This window comes from Blennius ocellaris (assembly GCF_963422515.1).
Source record: "Blennius ocellaris genome assembly, chromosome: 1".
Classification (NCBI taxonomy): Eukaryota; Metazoa; Chordata; class Actinopteri; order Blenniiformes; family Blenniidae; genus Blennius; species Blennius ocellaris.
The window spans coordinates 32,972,616-32,990,115 of record NC_137650.1 but is presented as its reverse complement, the minus strand read 5'-3'; the positions used below and the strand labels follow the sequence as shown (position 1 = coordinate 32,990,115).

Here is a 17,500-nt window from a genome sequence, read left to right as displayed (position 1 = left end):
GGGGGGGGGGGGGGGGCAGACGGGTCGTCGTCACATGTCTGCGGGCGGCTCGTACACGGAGGAAACTGATCATGACGGGGTCTTACATGGAGCTGCTGATCTGCTGGACCTGCTGCGGCGTCAACGCAAACGCAAAACACGTCTCCTGAAACCTCTGGCTGCTGTCGGATGCTGTGGAGGAGGAGGAGGAGGGGGGAGGAGGGTATAAATACTTAGTTACTTCCGGGGGGGGGTGACCGAATGGTGAAGGCTCGGGGTGTTTCACAGGAACGAACAGCTGGACGCTCAACGCTGAGGTGAAGACACTCTATTTATAGACCCGCCCCCCCACCTGCTGGAAATAACTGGCCATTAGAGACGCCGCAGGTCCTCTGAGCTCCGAGCCGGGAGGCCGTCGCCGTGGAAACGCGGGGAAAACCACAACTTTTCTTTAAACGCCGCCGCGGCTCACGTTCATACCGTAGTGAACGCTCTGTTCTGCACGTGCCCAGTGGAGCGACGACGTTTTCCTCCGGAGCGTCACGACTCCCACTTTGTATTCTCCGGGATTTGGTCATTTTATTTTGACAGTCACCGTAATAAGTGTGTGTGCGAGTGTGGTTTCATTACAAAAAAAACACACAAAAAAACCCAACCAGCAGCACCACCTCATGGCCTGGCATGCTCACTGCATCGATTTTCTTTTTTTTGCAACTCTTGCCGTTTCCACGTCACGTTGCCGTGTAAATGTGAAACATTCCTGAAACCAAAGACGTCAAAATGAAGAGTTTTCACTTCAAACGTTGTGGAAATGGAGCCTTAATCTGTCAGACACACACACACACACACACACACACACACACACACACACACACACACACACACACACACACACACACACACACACACACACACACACACACACACACACACACACACACACACACACACACACACACACACACACACACACACAGAGTTCCTCTCCTTGTAGGGCGTTGTACAGACAAAGAGGACTTCCTGGTGGATTACTGGACCAGTGGACTCCGTCCTCTCATCAGGATTTCAAACAGTCGTCTATCTTGGCGGTAATGACCTGTCTCACCACCCACATACTGTATAATCTGGACGTGATGTTTTCATTCTGAGTCTCTCTCTCTCTCGCTCTCTCTCTTCCTCTCTCTCTCTCTCTCTCTCTTAGCACTGCAGAACAAAATCAGACCAGAGTGTGCTTTCGAACAACAGTCTTCCTCCTCTCCGGGCACACTGGTTATAAATAGAAAGAGCTCTCTCGCTCTGTCCTCACCTGCTCTCTCTCTCTCTCTCTCTTGCTCTACCCCCCCCCCCCCCCCCCCCCCCCAAACCCCCAACAGGGAATTTGTTTCTGATGTTTTCTGTGTGTGGTTAGACAAGATAGAAGGGTTGAAATTAACTTTGATTGATGTCTTCTGCCCCTCTCTCTCTCTCTCTCTCTCTCTCTCTCTCTCCCAAAATTCTCTCCTTCATCACGTAGCTGTAGTTAGCGTAGCTTAGCCTTCCAGTGGAGGTCTGGTTTGATGTGAAGTCCCTCGCAAATAAGCAGCATGACGGTTGTTTACCCGCCAGCCTGCAGTTCCCCGTTCTCGCCACCGACGTCACTGTTCGGCCGACTCCACCAGCTCTTGTTCCCCACATGAGAAAGTTAACGGCGTCACACGCGGCAAAGTTTCTACTTTTCCTTTCCTGCCAGAAGAAATTAAATTAATGAGGCTCTGAGCCGATCCGTAATTACTGCGAGGAACATTTCTGCAATCTTCTTTCTGCTTAATGGGGCTCATTAGAATATGAACATTAATAAATCATTGGGACATTAATTCCGAGGTGCAAGCACAATTACAATAAATAAATAAGAGCTTCTATCAGTACGGATCTGCGACGCTGCATCACAGAGGAGCCGGCATTTGTTCAGAGTCAGAGTCAAGTCAGATTATCGTAAACACACTGCGTAGGAGGACGTGGCCTTACCCATCCACACAGAGATAACTAACAATCCTTCACACAGATAATTCACTTCAGGAGTAAAATTAAAACAATTTTTTATTTCAAATATGGAGTTCAAACAATCTAAGTGAGTCAAAGCACTTCACTGCAGGGAGTCTTTTGTTTTATTGGGGAAAACTAAACTACCGACACCCTGGGGATGGATGTGTGGGACTGTGCACCGAAACTCTGCTGTTCAGTCTGACGATAAAAAATAGAACAGGGAGAAGAAACTCTTGATTTCATTCATAATTAAAACTACTTTATTACCACCGAGTCAAAGCTTATCGTCGCACAGTCTGATTAAAGGTGGAGGAAACCAGTGGTGGGGCAAATTCAGGATCTTGTACACGACGGTTAAAAAACACCCAAAAACCTACGTTGAATTTCGGACAGGGAAGAAGTTTGTGGAGACGTTTGTCCATGTTTTGTTTGGGTTTTTAGAAATTATATAAAGTCAACGCCGTTGAATCCTCGTATCCTTTTTTTTTTTGCACGTTAAATGATTTAGCCCAGAAAACAAGCAAAGTATCGCAGCGCTAATGCTTCTTCGTGTAGCTGAGGAGGTTTTTACCCCAGCCTGGGCGGTTGGTAGTTGAACGCTCTCGGTTCAGGGGGCGGGGCTTAGCCAAACGTCAATTGTGTCTGTGTGAAGTACTGTATAAATAAGAAGTACTTACATATGGTGTCCTACAATGACAAAGCTTTGGTGAAGACATGTTTAACTTGGCTTATTTTTATGTGTTTCATTTGTTAAGAAGACAAACTAAACAACCTGCGAGCAATTAATTGGATAAAAATAACATTTTAATAAAAATCCAAACGTCTCAAAAACCAGATTCAGAGAAACTTCCCCCGAGTGCAGAAGCCCGCAGACGCTCCGCCCTCCACGGTACACCTGAGACCCCCCCTGCCGTCACGACGACGTGCCGCTTCCCACCTTGTTTTCCACTCCGTAAAGAGGAAAAGGTTCGACGGGCAGATGGCGGCAGGAGTGACAGACGGGGAAGTGACCTTCGGGAGGTCGATGTATACAGTAAACACCAGGAAATAAACCCGGGAGGATGTAAACGACGGTGAGACGCACCGTCTGCCGCTCGTATGGGAAACAGCTGACGAGCCTGAAATCACCTCTCAATGGGAACTTGCTCTCAAACAGAAAGGAGACAAATGGATCAAATCCAGAAACTACATTTAAAAATGGGATTTCTCAGAATGGAATTGAATTTCAGTGAATAATAAGTGTAACCCACGTCTCATATCTCCTCCCACCTGCAATCTGACATTCATACAGGATTTCAGACTGAAAACGGGGAAGATCTGAGACAGAAAATCCACGAAAACCCGGAATCAAACGGGGTGTTTTTTTGGTGCTCACCACTGCGCCGCCCCCCCAAGAGCACCATTTCACTTTACATTGTTACATCACATTCACTCACGCAACCAACCATGCGAGGCGCTCTCACTTCAATGGGAGCAGTTTGGGATGTCGGTGTCTTGCCCAATGGCACTTCGACACGCAGACAGGTGGAGATGGGAATCAAACCTGCAACCTTTCTGATTGGGAGACGACCGCTCTACCAACCAAGCCATGCCGCCCCTGAGAAGTATGTATGTATGTATGTATGTATGTATGTATGTATGTATGTATGTATGTATGTGTGGATGGATGGGTGGATGATGGATGGATGATGGATGGATGGGTGGGTGGATGGATGATGGATGGGTGGATGATGGATAGATGATGGGTGGATAATGGTTGGATGGATGGGTGGATGGATGGATGGGTGGATGATGGATGGATGGGTGGACGATGGATGGATGATGGATGGATGGGTGGGTAGATGATGGATGGGTGGATGATGGATAGATGATGGATGGATGGGTGGATAATGGTTGGATGGATGGGTGGATGGATGGATGGGTGGATGATGGATGGATGGGTGGACGATGGATGGATGATGGATAGATGATGGATGGATGATGGATGGATGATGGATGGATGATGGGTGTATGTATGGATGGATGGAGTAATGGATGGATGGATGGAGTAATGGATGGATGGATGTATGGATGGATGTCTTGCCTAAGGACCCTTTGATTCACGTCCAGGCTGAGACGGGAATCAAACCACAGACTTCGGGACATTCAAAAAGGTCGAAAAGCTTCAAACTGTGAAACTGAGAAAATCTCACTTTCCGACTTTTCGACAGAGTCTGAGAAGCATAAATATCATAAAGATGTTTTTTTTTTTTTTTTAACTCTGCAGCGAGAAGAACTCTGGTGAAAGCGTTGCGGTCGGTCTGTGGTTTGACGTCTGAGCTAAACGTGGGAGAATGTGCTCGGCTCTGCAGACGCTGCTCGGAGCAGCCCAACACAGCTGGACGGCATTACCTTGTTAGTGGCTTTGCTACTTCTTCTCAGTTTGGTAAACCACAGGCACACACACACACACACACACACACACACACACACACACACACACACACACACACACACACACACACACACACACACACACACACACACACACACACACACACACACACTCTTTCTGCGTCACTCCCAACTCAACACGACAATGAAAAAAAAACAAAAAAACAAAAAAAAACCTCAACAAAAGGTACTTTCTGGATGTTCCTCCCACAAAAGGCAACAAAAGCCTTTTCCCGAAGTGGAAGCGTCTCTCCCTCCGAACACCGGGTCCTGTTATTCTCTGCATCAGAGTCGCACAGCGAGAGACTCTTCCGGAGCTTCCTGGGTCACCCCCCCCAACCCCTCCCTACCCCCCCATCCCTCCATACAGTGACGGAAGCGGCGGCGTTACTGATGTTTGACAGGAACCCAAAGAGCAGAGCCGCAAATATTTACAGTCATTAAGAGCCGAGTCCAAATAATGAGCTCACTTGTGTGGCGACGATGGCGACGGCGGGGAAACGACGCGGGCCGAACGAACGAGGGCGAGCGAGTGTTTATAGCTGCTCCTCCTGTTGATACTCGCGACGTGAGAAGGCCGAGCTGTTGTTGACGGCGAGACGTCGGTTCAGCCGGCAAACGGCAGCTTATCAAGAAGGCGTAGCCCCGACAAACCAACGGTGACACGGTCCCGAACACGACCCGACAGTCAAGTACGTCTCGACAACTTTTATGGGAAAATTCTCCAAAGCAGGGCTGATTCGAATCACGTTGACTTTGTTGTTGACTTTGTTGTTGGTTAGGCGTTACTGTGTCAGACGGAGAGAAGAAGTGGGTACGAGGAGACGACTCTTCACAATAAAGGTCTGTCAGCTGTCCGGATGAACCTGATTTCACTCACAGTCGCGTCCCTTACTCACAATAAGTTAAGAGGTATTGGGCCTGAAACTATAACCTTTACAGGTGAACCCAGCGAGACCTTGTCTAAACCTTTGAACCCACATGTCCAGGTGTTCAAAGTACCGCGGATCTCTCTCCAGTACTTTGTGCGGGGATCCGACCCGACACCCGATACTGGTATCGGTGCATTTCCTAATTAAATCCAGAGTCTGACCCGGACCTCAGATAAAACTCAAGAAAACTTCCTCCTTTGGATATCATCCATTGATCTGCCGTACTAGAGAGAAACCGGCCAACAGTTTGAGTTAGAAACACTCATACACTCCCGCGGGAGGTGAATCATCGACTCGTGGGTCAGATGGGACAGAATTAGTTACGGTATTAATCTGCAGCTGTTAATGTGGCAGATTCACCTGAAGCTCGGAACAAATCCAAAGATCAGACAGAGAGAGAGTCAGTGGAAGGAACCGATCAGAACTTTGTGTGTCCCGTGATGGACTGATCACCTGGACTGGGCTGGATAAAGCAGTGTGATGGAGGGATGGATGGAGGGATGGATGGATGGATGGATAGATAGATGGATGGATGGATGGATGATCCAAAGTGTGATCTGTGCCTCAATCCCTGTTGTAATTTAAAATTTGACATAAAATTCATATTCAAACTGAAGTAATAACATGTATTTCACGTCTAAGTTAGAGTAGAGTAGAGTAGAGTAGAATAGAATAGAATAGAATAGAATAGAATGTCTGTCATTGAAACACCGTACAATGATATTGTAAGGTTCAGTCCCCTTTAAAGTGCCATTTTATGAAAAAAAAAAAAAAAAAATATATATATATAAAAGAATTTACTGATAAAAGCAAAACAACAATATAAATAAATAAATAAATAGATAGAAGAAAAAAAAAGTTCATAAAATGGGAAAAAAAACAACACCAGATATTCTGGATATTTGGAATCGTTTCCTACACTGAGGCTCACTAAGCTGCCAACGACGAGTCGAAAGGTCGGATCTTGAAAAGATAAACACAGAAACGGTGTTATTCGATTAACCAGGAGCAGTGAAAACGACGACGTTTCGTCATGAGTTGGCGCCGGTGTTTGTTTTTGTAATGAAACCACACACACACACACACACACACACACACACACACACACACACACACACACACACACACACACACACACACACACACACACACACACACACACACACACACACACACACACACACACACACACACACACACACACACACACACACACACACACACACAGAATAATACGTGATAAACATTAACATGAGAGTTCACAGACACTCATATGGACAGACGGCCAAGTTGGATGATTATTACGGAGACTGTCAAAATAAAACTACCACGGCCCAGAAGAATATGAACTGGGAGTCACGTTGTTATTGTCCATCTACTGAGCATGTGCAGAACAAATATTTACGTTTCCACAGTCGGATCATTTTCAAAAAGTTCCACCTTGGGAGCCGTTTTCAAAAAGTTGCGTTTTCAGTGACTGAGCACCGCTGTGGTTTAGATCCCCCTATAAAACACCCAAAACGCTATGAAAGCCTTATATGCCCCATAAACAGGGTGTCATATGAAGACGTTATTATTAGAAACTTTCCTTAAAAAAAAAAAAAAAAAGTAAACTTTGTGACATACTTTGATTTTCTCACGTATTACTGACACACACACACACACACACACACACACACACACACACACACACACACACACACACACACACACACACACACACACACACACACACACACACACACACACACACACACACACACACACACACACACACACACACACACACACACACACACTCAGCTTCAGGCAGGATCTCAGAAAAAGCAGCCTTGCCGGAGAAGTCTTGGCTAAAAGTGCAGTGCCGCCGACGTACAGGCAGGATTTACGTCCCGTTATCAAACGACACACTTTACCGCACTGAGATTTTATTTCTCTCGCCGGAACCTTTAAAAACACGCCGGAGGAAAATACGACGGTGACCTCCTGCCTAAAGGAGTAAATCATAAAACATTTTAACAACCAAACCCCCCCCAAAAAAGACAAGTTTTGTTTTTTGGGGGTTTTTTGTTGTTGTTGTTGTCGGATTCGGGAGACCAACGTGAAACCGGACTCGTCTTCAGGAGAAGCCGGAGACGGCTTCCAACCACAAGTTTGCTGCGCCGCAATCGTCTCCTCTAACGAGCCATTATGCAGGAAACGCTCATCAGACGCAGAGCGAAGCTCGTCGCATCTCTTTCCTCCGCGAATGGTGATTAAATCATGTATAATGCATGTGTGAGAGCCAGCGAGAGAACGGAGGGGGGAAGGCGACGACGCCCCACGCCAATGCAGGGGGGGAACGAGTTCAGGCTGAGGGTACGTCCACACCACGAGAAAAACTATCTTTTTTTTTTACTCCCCAGCCTTCTCCAAAAAAAACCCCTCCGTTCACACGTCACTCTGTAGTACGCATGCCAGGCCTTTAGGGGGCGCTGTGACTCACCAAACACACCAAAAACGCAGACGAAGACAGAGCACATGGAACTTTAGAAGTAGATTCTTGCTCATAAACCTCAATATAATTCTAGTTCTATAGGTCTATGGCCTTGATCCTCCTGCTGCTAGCGTCATGTAGCTTCTAGTTCTATAGGTCTATGGCCCTGCGCCTCCTGCTGCTAGCGTCATGTAGCTTCTAGTTCTATAGGTCTATGGCCCTGCGCCTCCTGCTGCTAGCGTCATGTAGCTCCTAGTTCTATAGGTCTATGGCCCTGCGCCTCCGGCTGCTAGCGTCGTGTAGCTTCTAGTTCTATAGGTCTATGGCCCTGCGCCTCCTGCTGCTAGCGTCATGTAGCTTCTGCAGCTCAACCGGAGCTTGTAGTCCCTGATTGTTGTGGTTATTTGATGATATCACGGACCACGGTGGGGGGGGGAGGGGGGCGGGGGGGGATTACATGATCTTTTTCCCACAGTTGATCGTTTTTGCCGTTGAGCCGGGGTTTTAGAATTTCCCCCCTTTGGGACCCGAGTTAAAAATAAAAACCTGTTTTCACGCTTCTAAAACTGCCTCATGAGGACGACGGGCCAGAAACATCTGGTTTAGGTGAACCGGGATCCCGATGTGGACGGACCCTAAACCTTCACTAGCCCAGAGGAGGAGGAGGAGGAGGAGGAGGAAGGTGGGGTGGCAGTAAATGGGTGAACGTGAAGTGTTGATGAAGCCCTTGGTGACTTCTTTTCCCACGTGTGTGAACCTCAGCTGTCGTGTTCTGATCTCATGAGTTGAAGCGTTCAGACGACCTGACGAGCCAGATGGCGAGTCGCACGGGGACGGCGCCGGAGTCGTCCTTGGTAACCGCGTGGAGGTGCAAAATTCAAATTTTATATATATATATATATATATATATATATATATATATAAAACAATGTGTCTTCGCTTCAAAAGTTGTCGGGTAAACTGGCTCTTAATCCATGAAATCAGTTTTGTATTTCATTCACAGATCCGTCTGACATCCCCTTATCTGATTTAAAAAAAAAAAACGTCATGCAGATACAACAAGATCAAGGCCGGGGTTCAAAGCAACGTTTCAACTAATGTTATCATGAAAAACCAAACAAAGAAACAAAATCAAGAGAAGTGAAACGTTTATATTTCGTCACGCTCTTGAAAATGTATTTATGTCATTGTTTTGATTCCTTCGACCAACAATTCATTATATTTACACCCTGAAAACAATAAGAACCGGAAAATTCACCCTGTGACACAAAATAAATGCAAATTTTGTGAAAAACAACTTTGGTGGCTGTTTATTTTCAGTACAGTCTCATGTTTGTATTTGTTTTTCATTTCTTTTGAATTAACAAGAAATAGTGTAACACAAGTGAGGGATGTTTGTAGTTTTTGCAGCAGCCTGCACACATTTAAACTCCTTTATTTAGGCCAGCCTTTCTTTTATCCTTCTGAAACATCTCCTTCCATGAGCCGGAGAGAACAGCGTATTCCCTAAACGTCCAGGGAAAACCTGAAGGTACAGTGTGTGATTGTACTTTAGACTTTCAAAAGGAAGTGAATCCACAGAAAAGAAAATCCCAAAAGGTGTCACAGGTACAAAAGAACATTACAGATCAGGCTGGGAATATTCCCAACGATAATTAGCTGCTCAGATCTTGTTATTGTTTGAGGGACAAACTGAACAGCGCCCTCTGTGGCCACACCAGTTAACGCCACCTTGCCGTGTACTGAAGGTAAAGTTGGATACTTTAAAGGTCACGTATGTAATAATTATTATTATAGTCAAAACTTTTGGTAACACTTTATAATAACTATCCGTTATAAGTAGTTAATGAACCTTAATAAACTGTTAGTTAATGAGCTATAGATTGGGTGCTGAATATTTGCTAACACTTTATTAAGGATTTATAACTGTGCCTTATAGATTGGTAATAGATAATTTACAAACCGTTAGTTAACAATTTATAAATTACATGTTAACTGTATGTTAATGATTTATAACTATACCTTATAAATTAGTAATAGATCATGAATAAGCCATTAGTAGACTACTTACTAATGACTTGTTAAGTATCAGTTAATACTTTATATACATTATTAGGACGTTATTCTAAAGTTGCAACTATTCCTCATTTACTAACTGTTAGCAAAGGTACAGTTATAAATCATTAACATACATTAACATGTACTTTATAAATTGCTAACTAACAGCTTGTAAATTATCGATTACCAATCTACAAGGCACAGTTATAAATCCTTAATAAACTGTTAGCAAATATTTAACAAGCAATCTATAACTCATTAACTAACAGTTTATTAATGTTGATTAACTACTTCTAACGGATAGTTACTATAAAGTGTTACCAAAATTTTAGGAAAAAGGTATTAAGAGAAAACAACAGTCATGGTGTAACTAAATTCTCAATCTTGTAACTGCATAAGACTACAGAGAGTCTATTATAATTACTACTATTGAATTTAATAAAAAAAAATTTTTATTATCCAATTAGCCTCAATCACTATGGTAATACCACTTTGTACCACCAGGTGGTGCATAGAACCACCCTTCATAGCTTCCTGGTAGTGTTGTGGTCAAACTACCGAGACCGATTCAAGACGAAGACGTTCTAAATCGTACTCTCCAGACAAAAACCCCGTCTTGAAACCTTCAAACACTTTGGATTCAGTCCATGACCGGAGGAGTACAAAAACAGACGAGTGCAGGGACGAGGGAAAAATGACTCCCTACCGCCACCCGGTGTACAAAAGTGACGTTACCAAAAACTGACACACGGAAAAAAAATCTATACCAACATAAATATCCCTGCATTCTGTCACGTAACATTAAATATAGATGAAATATGTTACTTTCATTTTTATTCCAGTCCTCTTCAGATTTATATGTAACTGAAAGAACTGAAATCAAACGTAAAGCTTGAAGGTTTCGGCTTTTGAAGGTCACTTTCATCCTGTTTTTGTTTCTTTAAAAGGTAATAATAGTTTCTAAAACTGTCAGTTTTTAATACAGAAACAAGTCAGGGGCTCGATATGAAGTGAGTCGGATCAAACAACAACTATAAGTTGTGAAACATCTAAATAGTTTTAACTATTAATCAAGTGTTTTAACAGATTTGTATTACATATAAATCACACTGACTCTCATGGGTTAAACATTAAATACAAAAGTTTCCAAAAACAAAAATGAAGATATTTATAGTGTTTATCAACTTTCATTACTGAAAATCAGGAGAGAATTCCTCATAAATCCACTTATGGAGGATCAACAAACCCCAGTGCTTATTAAATTAAAGGAGATGAAATTGAGCTGTAAGGTAGAGCGAGCCGAGAATAAGCCGCCGAACGAGGGAAGTCAACGCGACAGAAATCTGCATTTAGTCGAGCTAAAAAAGGAGAATTTGTAGATGAGCTGGGAGGAGGAAGTGAAATAAAAGTCAAAGAAGTGACAAGCCGAGACCGAAAAGTGCTTCAGTTTGTTGAATAATCCGACAATTATTAATTGTTTGGTTGGAAAACATCATTTCCGAGCGCCTGAGGTAAAATCCTGCCTCGTAAAGATGTGAGAATGATCACATCGGAGAGGGTCGAGGGGCGAAATTATGTGGTTTTGTTGTTTTTTTTGTGTGATTAAATCATGAAGCAATCGCTCGGTTATTAAAACCGGAGGAGTATTATTGACTAATCAGCTCTGAAATGATTTGCTGAGCACATAAAGACATGAACTTGGCTTCGGTAAACGCGTGGAACGATCTTCTTGGATCACAGTTTTTTAGATATTAACAAGGTTTGTTTTTTTTGTTGGTGTTTTTAACCTGGTAAATTCTGGACACGCTCACATGGAAGGAAACAAACAGGTGAATCCAGAAGAGCAGGCTGCAGATTCAGTTTTCACTCGGGACGTTGTTCAGTAAACGAGGCCTCAGACTGACTCATATTAGTTTCCTTCGGCAAAAAAACGACAGCTTTTTATGAACATCCGATTAAAAAAAACAAAAAAAAAAACATACGCATATGCATCTAAAGCAAGGGTGTCAAACATGCGGCCCGGGGGCCAGAACCGGCCCATCAGAGGATCTAATCCGGCCGCCATGTGATTTTTTTTTTTTAAGTATAAAATTGAAAACTGACAGAGGCTGATCTAAAAACACTAGATTGGCAAAAATGACATTCAAAACCTGCCCTCGGTCAGAATTGGACCCCCGACATTAATGCATCTGTGGAGGTCACATGACGCAACGCCTTTCACAATAAAACGAGTCCAATTTATGTGAAGTGATACTTTAGACACGTAAACTCAAAACAATGTCCAGATGATGACAAATTGTTTTAATCCTGAATAAAAATACAATATGCAGATACAGCTGATTGGGGTTTTTTTGTGTGTGTTTTTTTGCAAATATAATATCTGATTAACTTTAATATGTATATTTCAGAATAGACTGGCAAATTCTTGCAGTTACAAAAGGATCAAAAGAAGGAAAGTCTTTGCATTTGTCCATATCTGCAGTTTAACATGTTCTGTTTGACTTGTTGGGCCTCCAGAGGTCAGATCAGGTTGATGTGGCCCCTCAACTTAAGTGAGTTTGACACCCCTGGTTTAAAGTCTAAAAAAAGACTCACGGTTCAGTCTCTCCTGATCAATTCCTTTACTTCTGATTTACCAAACCCCTATTAGATTTTTGAAGATGAGTCGGTGGTGCTGGTCCCCACCCCCCCCCCCCCGCCACACCCACCCTCTTGCACTCTTCTCAAGACAATCCGATCGACGTGCATTATTCAGTTGGAGCTTTGCGGCCTGAGAGTACCGCGCCTGACAGGAGGGTGTGTGTTCGAGGGCGGGTGTACGACCGCCTGGTTCCGTCACGCCGCATGCAAATTCTGACCGAGGGTGTCGGCGGGGCAGAAGGGGGGGGGGGGGGGGGTGCGATGACAGAGCTGCAGGCTCTGTGTTTGCACATGTATCTGCAGGCAGATTAATCACGAGATGGCCTCTTACTCCATTAAAATGCTAATGTAGGAAAATGTGGACATTTCCATGTATTTGCAATACATCCCAGAGCCGGCGGAGGGTTATTATGCTAAGTGCAGGCAGGCTGCTGGATGTAGAGTTAATGCAATGACAAATCTAACCAGGATAAAAAAAACAAAAAACAAGATTCAGCAGATCCGCGGGACAATGCGAAGACTTTCTGGAGTCAGACAAGAGAAAAGGCCTGGATGTTTAACCCTTTAGAGAGCCAATTTTGAAATACTTCCAACCTTCTGACTTAAAGGGGCCATATTGTTCAGGTTTTTAAAACTTTCATCTGGTCTCATTGGTTGATATTGCGCGAAATCCAGCTTTTCCTTCATTTTCCCTCCGTTTGAATATTGGATCCTAGGAGCTGCATTCAGAATCTGCTGTGTCCGTGTGAGCTGGACTGGCTCCGCCCACACATGCCCATCTATGGGACGACGCGGAAGTACTTCCTCTCGTGGCGCCGTGTGCCAGAGCTGCTGATTGTGGGAGGAGTCAAAGGGGGAGGAGCCTACCTTGACTGGGATTGGCTGAACCCCCGATGACACTGTCCATGATGATAGCAATTAGCATTAGCTTCAAGCTCAGCCTTTTATTTTTTTTTACATTTCATTGTATTTTTCATTAATATTGTCTTCATGTTGCGATTAGTCATTTTTGGGATGACTTGTTTTTTTATTGTCACTTTAATCAACATATACAACAACAAAACAACAACAAATTTAAAGGCTTAGTGAAATGTAAAACACTACTTTGCAAAGAAGGACAGTTGGGGTTCTACTTCTAAGGTTCCTCCGACTCTGCCCCACCACTGTTGTCGCGCAACAAAGTTATTTGAATTTTGAATCTCCAGCCGAGGAAGTCGGGGGAATTCTGACGTCAAGAGTTGTGCAGATCTCGATCTGTTGTGTTTATATTGGCTTGTTTCCCTCTTAAATATCCAAGTTTTAACAGTGTTTTGAAGTTATAGTCGGCGTTTTATGAGCCTTGACGAAAGATTGAGCCTGGAAGAGACCTGAGAGAGGAGAAAAGGAGCACAGGCGGCGGGAGTGGCTAGCTGTTAGCTCACGCGGCTAGGTCCTGCACGTTTTAGATGTTTCCCTGCTCAAACACACCTGTTATCATGACGAGGCTCTGCAGAAAGCTTGACAAGGAGCCACTAATTGCTGTCAGCTGTATTGATGTGAGGAGACATCTAAAAAGTGCAGGGCTGCGGCCCCCGAGGACCAGGATTGACCACCCCTGGGCTAGCGGATAGCTCGGGCGGCTAGTAGACGATCAAGTAATACCTGGACTCATCTTCGGTGATTCCACAGTGGGAAAAGCGCTTCGACATGATCCAGGAAGCCGGTCATTCTGCCAAAAGTCAGGACGCCTCAAAGACTCAAAGGTGAAAACTGGCGGCTGCTGAGGCGAGGAGACGAGGACGAATGGAGGACGAATCGTCTTCTGCTTCCTCAAACATGTTCCAGACGGGGTCACCGATGGCAGAACGACCTGTTCTGTGTCTTCTTCATCAATCACGGGGTTTAAAATGCCCGATGATGATGAAATATCGTTAAATTCAGCGTCTTCGTGGTCAAAACTCTGATCCTCCATAATGTAAACACAACTTGGGCGTGTGCACAACTCGTGACATCACTATTATTGTCAGAAGCTCCGCCCAGCAGTGAAAATATCGCTGTTTATCGGCTATTTTCTCACAGATTGCCGTGTTTTAACATTTTACCCTCGGACCAGTTAGCATAAAAAATTTCCCTCGAAGCGACAGCCAGAGTGTTTTGGAGGTCGAATTTTCATTTCACTAGGACTTTAAACGTTATTATACCCCGGCTATTATCAACGCTCAAAAAGACCGCGACGACTACGACGTCCTTACCGAGGCTGGTGGGCTTGATGAGTTCGTCCAGCAGGTCGTAGAAGGGCAGCCTCTGCAGCTTCACGTCGGGGTGGACGGGGTGCAGCGTGGCCGAGGCGGGCAGGTGGTGCGTCAGCCCCGTCAGCTCGTGCTTCCCCGGGCCGAGCAGCGACAGCGGGAGCAGGGCGGCGGGCGACGGCGCCCCGCCGTGGCCGGCGTGCCCCTCGTACGCCAGCTGCGTCAGGCCGGCGGGCAGCGCCGCCACGCCACCGCCGCCGCCGCCCCCCCCGACCACGCCCGCCGTGGCCGGGTGGTGCGGTCCGGCCAGCGCCAGTTCCGAGTGGGAGACCATCTTGGCCGGGAAGCGCCGCCGGTACAGCTCCTTGATCTTCATGTGCACGGCGGGGCTGCAGCCGGCCTTCAGCAGGTGCAGCGCCTTGGTCAGCAGCTCGTGCTTGCGCCCGTGCTTGTTGCGGCCGGCGTATCCCAGCAGCACCTGCAGCTCCGACACCCGCAGGCTCATCACCATTTGCTGCAATGCAGAGAAAATGACACATTAACCCCCCTTGCCGCCCATTTATGGCAATCTTTGGTGCGAGTTCAAATCCACACTTATGGCTCCAAGGAGGATATTGCTGGGTTGGAAGGATCCAGAGCCACCTGTATTTACACCAGTGGTGTCAAACATGCGGCCCGGGGGCCAGAACCGGCCCCCCCAAAGGATCTAATCCGGCCGCCATGTGATTTTTTTTTTAAAGTATAAAAATGAAAATTGACAGCGGCTGATCTAAAAACACTCGATTGACAAAAAATGACATTCAAAACCGGCCTTGGTCAGAATTTGACCCCCGACATTAATGCATCTGTGGAGGTCACATGACGCAACGCCTTTCACAATAAAACGAGTCCAACTTATGTGAAGTGATACTTTTGACACGTAAACTCAAAACAATTTCCAGATGATGACAACTTGTTTTAATCCTGAATAAAAATATGATATCCAGATACATGACTGAGGGTTTTTTTTTTTTTTGCAAATATAATAATATCTGATTTCCTTTAATATGTATATTTCAGAATAGACTGGCAAATTCTTGCAGTTACAAAAGAATCAAAAGAAGGAAAGACTTTGCATTTGTCCATATCTGCAGTTTAATATGTTACGTTTGACTTGTTGGGCCTCCAGAGGTCAGATCAGGTTGATGTGGCCCCTCAAGTGAAATCAGTTCAACACCCCTGGTTTAGACTTTGGGTCAGTGACGTCACGTGTTACAACACACCTTGAAAAAAATCAGATATAAAAGATTTCCCGATGTTCGGGAGCCTTTTCTTGCCTATTTTCAAAAGATGGATGCAGCTGAAATTGTACAACTGTATACTAATAATGTGTAAGGAAAGCCTACTGTAGATCAGTTAATTAAAATTTGTGTTTCCTTTCAACCTGTCTGGCTTGTTGTTGCTTGTTGTTATATGTTGACTGTGGGGGTTCGGAGAGGGAAGACAAGAGGGAAAAATTAAAGCTGATTTCCAATGTAACATTGTTTAACTGAATCTTGAATAAACAACACTTGTTTAAAAGAAAAAAAAAGAAAAGAAAAGAAAACGTTAAAACATTTGCACTCCTACAGACTGATCACAGTGTCGGGACGCCATATCGTGTTCGGTGTTATCAACTGAAATGAGATGGAGGGTCGAGAGAGAGGGACTGTTGACTTCAGGAAGAGCCCGTCCAGCCGCTCTCCTCTGATTCTAACCACACAACAGTGGAGGTGATAGGAAGCATCAAGAATAATAATCTATCGCCGGCGACAGAAGCGTAAATCCGTCGGCCACCGGGAGCGTACCGGCCGACGGCCTCTCTCCGTGGTGCCGCAGGCGACGGCAGGGAGGATTATCGTGACTTCTCTCGGTTCCGTCGAGGACACGGGCGCTAAAGCGATGTGGTTCTGAGGAGCGGAACCACCGGGGCTCTGCCGGCAGGACTCAGGATGACGCAACGATCCAGAGCAACGGTTCTCAAAAAATAAATCCAGGGCAATAATTCCCAGTGCAACATCCAGTAACAGTATCATGATGCGTCTTATTATTGTTCGACGTGTGCGTTTTTATACGTTTTCCTGCGTGTTTTATTACTATTTATTGTTTTCAGACAATAAAGTAAACAATAAACGTGTGAACCAGATGACATGACAATCATCCATCTGTCCTTTCATTTTAAACTGACCACGGTGTCAAAACATCAAGATATTCAAGTCCTCGCATCGCCTTGATGCTAACATGGAGCCACCAGCTAATGCTAAACACGTTGGTTTTCGCATGGAATAAATTCACACGGGTCAATACATTCCTGGTCATTTCGGTTTGTTGACCTCACAAACTAGTTTCACTTCGTGGAACTTATCAACATGGACGATTCAGGACAGGGTCGGACATTTAAGATATAGTCCCAGGTACGCTGTGCTCGGTGTCATTTGACATCGTTCGTCCCGATCTGAGGAGGCGACGGCGCATAAAAAAAACCAATAACATCACGAGATGTACTTTCACTTCTGTTTGTTGGAAGTTTAAAAGCTTCATTAGAAGAGAACAGAGTCAGAATAGTCAGTTCAAACATTCACAGGACTGCACAGAGTCACTTACCTGGAACTCCAGCAGCATTCACAGTGTGATATATTTACGTATTGTTCAACGTAAAACACTTAGAGGCCTCTGAATACACACGTTAGAGAAAAGTCGTTCTGTTGACTAGT

At 44.9% G+C, this 17,500-nt stretch overlaps 1 protein-coding gene across 1 annotated transcript in view; it reads right to left on the bottom strand.

Moving 5' to 3' along the window:
• LOC308136047 (E3 SUMO-protein ligase PIAS1-like) overlaps window positions 1-17,500 on the bottom strand; it is a 60,921-nt gene that overhangs the window by 8,906 nt on the left and 34,515 nt on the right. The window contains 2 exon segments of the mRNA XM_080504251.1: window positions 87-171; window positions 14,772-15,282. Coding sequence (XP_080360377.1) covers window positions 87-171; window positions 14,772-15,279 — 593 coding nt within the window. The 5' untranslated portion in view covers window positions 15,280-15,282.